The 7,932-nt window shown below is 49.9% G+C and overlaps 4 protein-coding genes across 4 annotated transcripts; 3 read left to right on the top strand and 1 right to left on the bottom strand.

Moving 5' to 3' along the window:
• Positions 1 to 565: 565 nt before the first annotated feature.
• On the bottom strand, positions 566 to 2,331 carry BDV27DRAFT_106824 (HVA22/TB2/DP1 family protein). Its single transcript, XM_032064419.1, has 3 exons — positions 1,771 to 2,331; positions 1,516 to 1,665; positions 566 to 1,456 (listed from the first exon to the last, which is right to left on the bottom strand). Exons 1-3 carry the CDS (start codon positions 1,797 to 1,799, stop codon positions 712 to 714), a joined length of 924 nt encoding a protein of 307 aa, XP_031928322.1. The 5' UTR covers positions 1,800 to 2,331; the 3' UTR covers positions 566 to 711.
• A 1-nt stretch (position 2,332) lies between these two features.
• BDV27DRAFT_106833 (NRDE family protein) lies at positions 2,333 to 4,150 on the top strand. Its single transcript, XM_032064420.1, has 2 exons — positions 2,333 to 3,042; positions 3,104 to 4,150. Exons 1-2 carry the CDS (start codon positions 2,977 to 2,979, stop codon positions 3,998 to 4,000), a joined length of 963 nt encoding a protein of 320 aa, XP_031928321.1. The 5' UTR covers positions 2,333 to 2,976; the 3' UTR covers positions 4,001 to 4,150.
• Positions 4,151 to 4,373: 223 nt separating this feature from the next.
• Positions 4,374 to 5,263, top strand: BDV27DRAFT_106776 (uncharacterized protein). The gene is made up of 2 exons (XM_032064417.1): positions 4,374 to 4,562; positions 4,620 to 5,263. The coding sequence occupies exons 1-2, from the start codon at positions 4,444 to 4,446 to the stop codon at positions 4,954 to 4,956; spliced, it is 456 nt and encodes a 151-aa protein (XP_031928320.1). The 5' UTR covers positions 4,374 to 4,443; the 3' UTR covers positions 4,957 to 5,263.
• Positions 5,264 to 7,419, top strand: egl3 (putative extracellular endoglucanase/cellulase). Its single transcript, XM_032064418.1, has 5 exons — positions 5,264 to 5,667; positions 5,719 to 5,927; positions 5,980 to 6,044; positions 6,103 to 6,200; positions 6,254 to 7,419. Exons 1-5 carry the CDS (start codon positions 5,571 to 5,573, stop codon positions 7,249 to 7,251), a joined length of 1,467 nt encoding a protein of 488 aa, XP_031928319.1. The 5' UTR covers positions 5,264 to 5,570; the 3' UTR covers positions 7,252 to 7,419.
• The last annotated feature ends 513 nt before the right edge of the window (positions 7,420 to 7,932 follow it).

The raw sequence follows: 7,932 nt of genomic DNA, 5'->3' as shown, positions 1-7,932 counted from the left end.
GACCATACCAGCAGCTGGTCCAACGCTCGTAAACCCAGCGGCGTGCATAAGAGGTCCAGTAACTATGCCGGGGCAGAAAAAGGTCCCAACTTGCACCGCTCCCCAGAGAACGCTTTTTGGGTTCTCGGAAACATATTGTACGGTTTTGTTCGGAAGATTTGACCAGTCTACCTGGGATGCTTGGTCCACCACATGATTTGCAAGTCCTTTTGAGGTGTTTAGGAGGGACTCGGTGGAGAGATTGGACGGTTGGAGATGTGCTACGATTTGATGCAGTCGTTCCATGATTCTGGAGAGAGAATGCTCGAAGCACTGCAGCTGAAGGGAAGGTTTATGGATCGAGGAGTAACTGACCAGACGGAGTGTTCTTGTAGGACTTAGCGCGCTGAGCCACACCGACTAGTTAGGCAGAAAAACAGTTAATACTCAATGAAAAGCAATGTCTCGGGGATTGAGGGGTAGAAGGGGCGTAATGACAAGGCCGTCGATTTACTCGATGTTTTCCCTGCATACGCGCCTACTCGCTAACGCATACGACGACCGCGGCAAGGCGCATTCATCCCGTAAAGATCAATTTACTCAACCAGTTAAAACGTTCCTTTCTAATTGTTCAGACCATCTATCTTGCATACATGCAACCCATTTTGAATCCAGCAAAAACAAAATCAAAGACCGAAAGGAGGAGAGAAGCGCGAAAGAGCCCGATCACGCTTAGTGAGAAGCGCGGGATCGAGCCAACTCCTCCGCTGCTCGCGCCGCAAAGTCGACACCAGAGGTCCAGTTGCTGCCGGTGGACCGCTCACGGATATCCTCAGGTTCGATATGATCAAACGAGTTGTCGCTACGGTTCTTCCTCAAGGACGAGCCGGACGCGTCATCACCACGTCCGTGCAGGTTTTGCTGTTCCTTCGCCAATGCATTGCGCAGCACCTCCAACATATCCTGCTGGCTGGAGAGGTACTTGGCCTTCTCATCATGGGACATGCCGGCCATATCACGGGGCAAGAAGGAGCCGCTGGCAGAGAGTTCCTCCGCTCGTGCCTCCGGAGTTTTACCGGTGGAGGTCATAGAGGCCACGGCAGAGCCAATGGCCGAAAGCCAGTCGTTACCCTGGGCAGGGGCATTGGCATTTCCTCCGGCAGCCGTCGGGACGTTGAACCGAGAGAGAAGCGACTGTGCGTATGCAGCAGGGCCTGTCGCCGGAGGTGGAGTGGCAGCCTGTTGGGCGGGCAAGTGGAAAACATTCTCGCGTACCCAATCCAGGGCCTGGTAAAAGTATTGGAGGCCCAGAGCCTTGGCACGCTCATGCGAGCGACCGATGAACTCTTCAATTTCTCGTTCGTGCTGGGCCAGGAACGGGTCCACATGAGTCTGGTAGAGGATTTGGGCACCCTGAGTCTGTGGCAGGACCAGATAGGAAAAGAAGAAGAGACGGATCCAGCTATAGAATGGAAGCCTGTATAGGTTATGTATTAGATACTTGTATCGTGGTGATTTCCGGTCGAGGGAGCATACCATCCCAAAATCCACACCGTCCAGGACTCAGCCATCAAGATAGCCGACAGGACCACCCAATACATTAACCATGGTGCGAGCTGAGCGGGGTTCCCCGAGCGGAGGGCTTTGAAAGAAGCGAAGATAGGGAAGAGGATCGTAATGATCGAGCTACGCATGAATCCCCGTTAGCATTCCAGGAACGGGCAGAAAATTATTGAGAGATATAGAGCCACAGTTCCCGGGATTCCCGGAAACAGGAGTTATATTACTTACGACACCAGATCGGCGATAATTCCAAACATGATGGAAGACGGAGAATAATTCACTGGTTTAGAGACGTCTCAAACGTGGCCGACGCGAATGAGTCGGTAAGGGTTGATAGAATCTTTGGCGGTCAGTGAAGCCTTTGCGTTTGCGGGGCAGAGAAATGTTGATCGGCGAGACTTCACGCGACCAGCTGAGGACGGAATAAGAAGCGGCCAGCCGCAATGGCAACTAGAGAAAGAGAGGAGAGGAGAAATATGATTTTGAAGGAAGGGTGGTCAGGGGAGAGAGAAAAGGCCAACACGACACGACGGTGGTTGCCTTAGGGGAGATCAGCCAGCCCTACTGTGATCCATCCACTATTACTCTTCCAAGTTTAGTAGATGGAGCTGAAAGAACCATCGACGAGATTAGGGCAACCTTCCCATTTCCGGGATCACGAATCGCAGCGAATCACACTCTGCTTGACGTCATGATTCAAGGTTAGTCAAATGCCTGCAAAAAGTTTATCCGGACAATATATATAGATAATACTAATGGCATATATTGGATGAAGCGGCAGTGTTGCTGTTCAAAAGCGACGTGGTTGCTTCAAGTTTGCTATTAATCACTGAAACTTGTCCACAGGAAAGTGGGTTGGCCTTCAATCTCCAGTCTTCTGACTACGCTTCCAGGTCATCCTACTACGTGTCGAATCGTCTAAACAACGCCAGCAAAACTGTTATTTCGTCATCGATATGACCCGAAGGTTTATGTAGTACCTTGCAGGAGAGGGAGTGTCTCAAATCGTACTTTTTGCATCTTGAAACAACAACTTCAACGTGCTGAGTCATGCAGACTGGGAGCGCTAGTCTGTTCACGTGAGACGCTGCTATTTAAGGAAGCGAGTTCCACACCAGTGGGTCCCGATGACGGTGAACCAGACAGGCGGTGAGGTCGAATCTGCCGGCAGTGTCTCTGCCCGATGACTTCAGTGTCTTTAGTATGAAAGTTCTGGTGTCTTTCCCTCACAACTTCTACGAATTTGGAACTTTTATGCCTGTAAATCTTTGATGACCTTTCCTTAATACCATTAATCGAACATATCAATATCCGAACATATTTGTGTGCCAGGGACTGGTAGCTCATACTCAATAATAGTACCCCCACCAAGCAGCACTATACCCTTGTCTCAAACACACCACGATAGAGACTTGAAGCTCCCGAGCCGCTAAAATGTGTATTGCATTAATATCTACAGCCCATCCGTCTTATTCGCTTATTGTTATCGACAATAGGGATGTATGCGATCGAAGTACCTGCAACGGGAACACCTGATATGCCGTGACCTAACAGTGTCTAGGAATACCTCCGTCGACCAACCGCCCCGGCTGATTGGTGGCCCGAACCAAATTCCAATATATTAGGCGGCCGGGACCTGGCACGAGCTACACAAGGAACATGGATGGGTGTCACGAAGGAGGGAAAGATTGCCGTTTTAACGAACTATCGTGAAGATACGTCCGAGAAGGCGACCGGCAACCAAAGTCGAGGTGCTATCGTCAACGGCTGGCTTACGGTCGGCCCTGAGCCTAGAGAATCCACTCGGGATTTTGCGCAGAGGATGGTAGCAAGTGCCACGGCGAAGAACGTCGGAGGATTTAGCCTGGTGTGCGGCTATGTTAATGAGCCATTGGCTGTGATCTCCAATCGCTCATCCAATATAGATCAGGTTACGTGGCTGGCGACAGAAAAGGGCCAAACAGTGGGACTAAGCAACACACATTTTGATGACCGCTCCTGGCCAAAGATTATCGATGGCGAGAAGCTGATGATTGAAGCTATCCAGGCACACGTCGGGGCCGGCGAGGATGAGAATGGACTTATTGATAGACTACTTGGGTTATTAAGCAGGAATACGCTCCCTAACCTTTCCGAAGGCGCAACTGCAGAAGACTATCTCCCGCACTTTAGGAAGAGTATCTTCATCCCGAAGCTTGGGGCTAAAGAGGAACCGGCGAGGCCATCTGATGGAGGAGCCACGCCTTGTGCGGAGGAGAAAGCGACTGGTGCCAAACAGGGCGATGAGCTGGACCAGTCATACTTGCATGGTGCGTACGGTACCCAGAAGCAAACCGTTATCCTTGTAGGTAAAGACGGACGGGTGAGGTACTTTGAACGCACCCTTTATGATAATGAGGTGAACGCTATTCCGCTTGGCAACGGAGACCGATCATACGAGTTCCAAGTAACCCAATAATGAGATCAGCGGCCTATCTTGGCTGTCCTGCTCTTCTCGGTCGTGATGATTGTTTCTTGTATATAGCCAAACTGACATGATGCCCACTTTTACTCTGATTTGCAGTCGGGCATCTCATCTCTTTTTAACGCTAGCCATTTTACAGTAGAGTTGTCATTGCAGAAGTAATAGTAGTACTGCCAATAGTGGCCATAGGAGGAGTGCTATTAATATTAATCACTATTATCCACCCAAATGCAAGGGGAGTCCCCCTTTGCACGTGGTTGTCTTGACTCATGCCAGATCAGGTGCATGTCAAGTCACGCAACATTCGGCGATTTTAAATCAATCCCGATTCTTTTAAAATGATCCCATAGTCTTGGCTCGAAAAGATCTCTCGCCACATGTCGCAGAGTGTCATTTGATCTTAATTCTGCTCATTTACTTTCCTCTCACGCATACAAATGGACGTACAAGGTACGATTCGACAAGCCCATGGTATATACCTAGAAGGAGCCCATAGAGGAGGAAAATTTTTTTTTATTTTGTATCCACGCAGCGCTCGAATCGAGTTCAACAGCTAGTTATGATTAGTTTCAAACCTATCACAGTGGCCCTGGGAGCTAATGTCTCATAGTAGTCCCTCCTCAATCGATTGTACCAGCGCCCGATCATCCTTCCATGGTTTATACTGTTTCAGTTTCATCGAACAAGCTTTGCTAAGATTTCAACTAATCCCTGGTGTCGCCCACTATTCCAACGTTGGCCGTTTAAGGAACTTGCCGAGCACCCACAACGGATTTTGTCGAGGTTCCTCCACCAATCTGCGGAGCTTCTTCGTGTTTCATCTTGATAACTTATTTTGCTCACTGTATGCCCGGCCCCACGAAGCTGGATCTGTAATTTGCCGCGATTTTGCCATGAGAGCGAATAATCAGATTTCTGCGCGCCTGTATCCATTCGAATTGTTTGCTTAGTCCGGCTTACGGATGCTTCGGCGTGCCCTAAGTAATCGACTATTGGTGCAGGTGCTTGATTCATTTCCGCCGGTCCCACAAGTCCGTGCTTCATAGATGACCGGAGATAGCACCGCGATTTCTCGAGGCCATTCACTAGCACCACCGGGACTCTCTTAATGGTTCCCGATATGCTGTTCCTGTCATTAAACCCCTGAATTAGATTAACATCGCCGACTACCAGCTAGTCTGAACGCCTCTTCATATCGAGCAGGCAACAACTTGATCGGCCCACGGGGGGTGCTCGGGAATGTGTTCCATCTTAGGAAATGTGTACACTAAGGAAACGGATTCTGGATCAGCCCACAGATTAGCTGTCTCAGAATTCTAGTAGGACTTCTATGGTGGAATTTCTGGATGAGATTAATGTGGAGACCTGCGGAATCACCGGGCATTTCCCATTCCAAGACCGAACGAATATAAAGGCGTATGACTTGCGACGTTTTCTAGCGATGCTCTAACACTCCAAGTTCAAGACTGGTTCTTGCCATCCATTCATTCATTCTGCCCTTCCTTTCTTTACTCTTTTTGTCACTCTTTTCTTCTCCGACCAGCTCGGCATACATTCATTCACAATGAGAATCGGCAACTTGATCGTGGCTGCAAGTGCTGCAAGCCTGGTGCATGCGTATCCCACGCGTGATATCAAAAAGCGTGGCTCAGGATTTACCTGTACGTTGGAAATTAGGCTTCGAAGTTACTGGATCTAACGAATGAGCTTAGGGGTCGGCGTTAGCGAATCTGGCGCTGAGTTCGGATCCAGCATCCCAGGAACTCTGGGCACTGACTACACTTGGCCTGATACGTCTAAGATTCAGACTCTGAGGAATGATGGAATGAATGTCTTCCGTATTCCCTTCCTCATGGAGCGTTTGGCGCCCAACGAGATCACTGGATCCCTGGACGCCACCTATTTGAAGGACCTGAAATCTGTACGTCCACACCCAACGAATGGTCATACGATATTTACTAACGCCTCTGTAGACTGTACAAGCCATCACTGACAGCGGTGCTTACGCCGTTCTCGACCCCCACAACTACGGAAGATAGTAAGACCATTCATAATTTATGTGTTGAGAGACTATGTGAAGCTAAACAGTTACATAGCTCTGGAAGTATCATCTCTTCTACTTCTGACTTTAAAACTTTCTGGAAGACCGTCGCTGGAGAATTTGCATCTAACGAGAAGGTCATCTTCGACACTAGTAAGACAAGGACACCGACTGCTCCCAAGGGATTTGAATCCTAACATATGCAGACAACGAGTACCACGACATGGAACAGTCTCTCGTCCTCAGCCTGAACCAGGCCGCCATTGACGGTATTCGCGCGGCTGGAGCCACGACACAATACATTTTTGTTGAGGGCAACTCGTACTCGGGTGCTTGGAAGTGGGCCGATACCAACGACAACCTCAGTCAATTGACTGACCCGCAGGACAAGATTGTTTACGAGATGCACCAGTATCTCGATTCGGACGGCTCTGGTACCTCCGAGACCTGTGCCAGCTCGACCATTGGCAAGGAGAGACTGCAGACCGCCACGCAGTGGTTGAAGACCAACAACAAGAAGGGTTTCCTGGGTGAATTCGCCGGCGGTGTCAATGAGCAGTGCGAGCAGGCTGTCGAGGGTCTCCTCTCTTACATGTCGGACAACTCCGACGTCTGGATGGGTGCCGAATGGTGGTCGGCTGGCCCCTGGTGGGGATCCTACATGTACAGCATGGAGCCGACTGACGGAACTGCTTACTCCACATATCTCCCCATCTTGAAGAAATACTTCGTGGATGGCACGGGCGCTAGCTCCTCGGCCACATCTGCAGTCCCATCAACTGCAGCTGCCACCACCTCTACCTCTGCCAGTGCCTCGACTGCCTCTGCATCATCGTCTACCGTCAGTGCTGTTGAATCCTCCTCCACTAGCAGCGTTGCTGAAGCCCCCTCAACCACCTCGGAAGTCGCCGCTGCCACGCCCACCCCATCTCACCCAGCCCCTCAGCCAACCTCCAACTCGTCCAGCACTTCTTCCGATGCGCCCGCAAGCAGCGCTCCGACGACTCTTTCGACCTCCCAGGCCTGTGGATACCATACTACCGTCACTGTGACTGCTAGCAGGTCTACCGCAGCACCCAGCAGCTCCGCGAGCGCCGTCCCCCACTACTACCAGTGCGGCGGAATCAACTACAGTGGACCTACCACCTGCGAGAGCGGCTATACTTGCGTCAAGCAGAACCCTTACTACAGCCAGTGCCTTTAAAAGGACACCCAGGGACGGTGATGTGGCAAGTTGATGGAACCGATCGAATTCCTCACTTCATTTGTATTGTACATATTACCAGCTTCAATCTTGAGTAGAGCTCATCATACAATACTCTCAGCCAACCGATAGAAGACCATCAATCCATTCTACAATAGAACCATAGAACCTGACAAAGAATTAGCGTAAACATTTCTCCAAAGCCCCACGAACTTCCATTCCAGGATGGATCCAGGTCTACCCAGACCTCACTCATATAAAACTTACCCTCAACCGAACGGAACATTGTTCGAGTAACGAAAGCCAAACACAAATCATTGATAGAGCAGAGACCCCGCCACAATATGAAGATGGAAGCCCCTCGACTGACATCCACCAAGAGTTCCCAATGTTAGTAGCCATACTAGGTGACACCTAGTCCCGTAACCTCATCTCAGAGTTTTACTCCGAGGAGAATTCGGCATCAACAGCAGCTTAGGTCTAGTTGTAATGCTAAGATCACTGCGTTGGACACGCACCAAAGAAGATCCCGCCTGGCCCTGAACGCGTTCCGAAACATCCTGGTGTACATATCATCAAGAATTTCAGATAATCGAGAGTTATCACTTCGCACCTGCGCAACCTCGACAAAAATATTTAAGTCTGTTGGTGAATAAATGAAGCTTTTTCTTTATTAGTTCC

Source organism: Aspergillus caelatus (genome assembly GCF_009193585.1).
Source record: "Aspergillus caelatus strain CBS 763.97 unplaced genomic scaffold BDV27scaffold_73, whole genome shotgun sequence".
In the NCBI taxonomy this organism is placed as follows: domain Eukaryota; kingdom Fungi; phylum Ascomycota; class Eurotiomycetes; order Eurotiales; family Aspergillaceae; genus Aspergillus; species Aspergillus caelatus.
The sequence above is the reverse complement of the archived record's forward strand: the minus strand, read 5'-3'. Positions and strand labels throughout refer to the sequence as shown.

Excerpts from the sequence above, each read along its gene's own strand:
- egl3 (XM_032064418.1), top strand. The coding sequence starts at position 5,571 with ATGAGAATCGGCAACTTGATCGTGGCTGCAAGTGCTGCAAGCCTGGTG. Across the intron at positions 6,045-6,102 it reads CCCCACAACTACGGAAGATA|CTCTGGAAGTATCATCTCTT; the intron begins GTAAGACCATTC and ends ACAGTTACATAG. Across the intron at positions 6,201-6,253 it reads GAAGGTCATCTTCGACACTA|ACAACGAGTACCACGACATG; the intron begins GTAAGACAAGGA and ends TAACATATGCAG.
- BDV27DRAFT_106824 (XM_032064419.1), bottom strand. The coding sequence starts at position 1,799 with ATGTTTGGAATTATCGCCGATCTGGTGTC. Across the intron at positions 1,666-1,770 it reads ATTATCGCCGATCTGGTGTC|CTCGATCATTACGATCCTCT; the intron begins GTAAGTAATATA and ends ATTCATGCGTAG. Across the intron at positions 1,457-1,515 it reads ACGGTGTGGATTTTGGGATG|GCTTCCATTCTATAGCTGGA; the intron begins GTATGCTCCCTC and ends TAACCTATACAG.
- BDV27DRAFT_106833 (XM_032064420.1), top strand. The coding sequence starts at position 2,977 with ATGTGTATTGCATTAATATCTACAGCCCATCCGTCTTATTCGCTTATT. Across the intron at positions 3,043-3,103 it reads TTGTTATCGACAATAGGGAT|GAATACCTCCGTCGACCAAC; the intron begins GTATGCGATCGA and ends AACAGTGTCTAG.
- BDV27DRAFT_106776 (XM_032064417.1), top strand. The coding sequence starts at position 4,444 with ATGGACGTACAAGGTACGATTCGACAAGCCCATGGTATATACCTAGAA. Across the intron at positions 4,563-4,619 it reads CGAATCGAGTTCAACAGCTA|TCCCTCCTCAATCGATTGTA; the intron begins GTTATGATTAGT and ends GTCTCATAGTAG.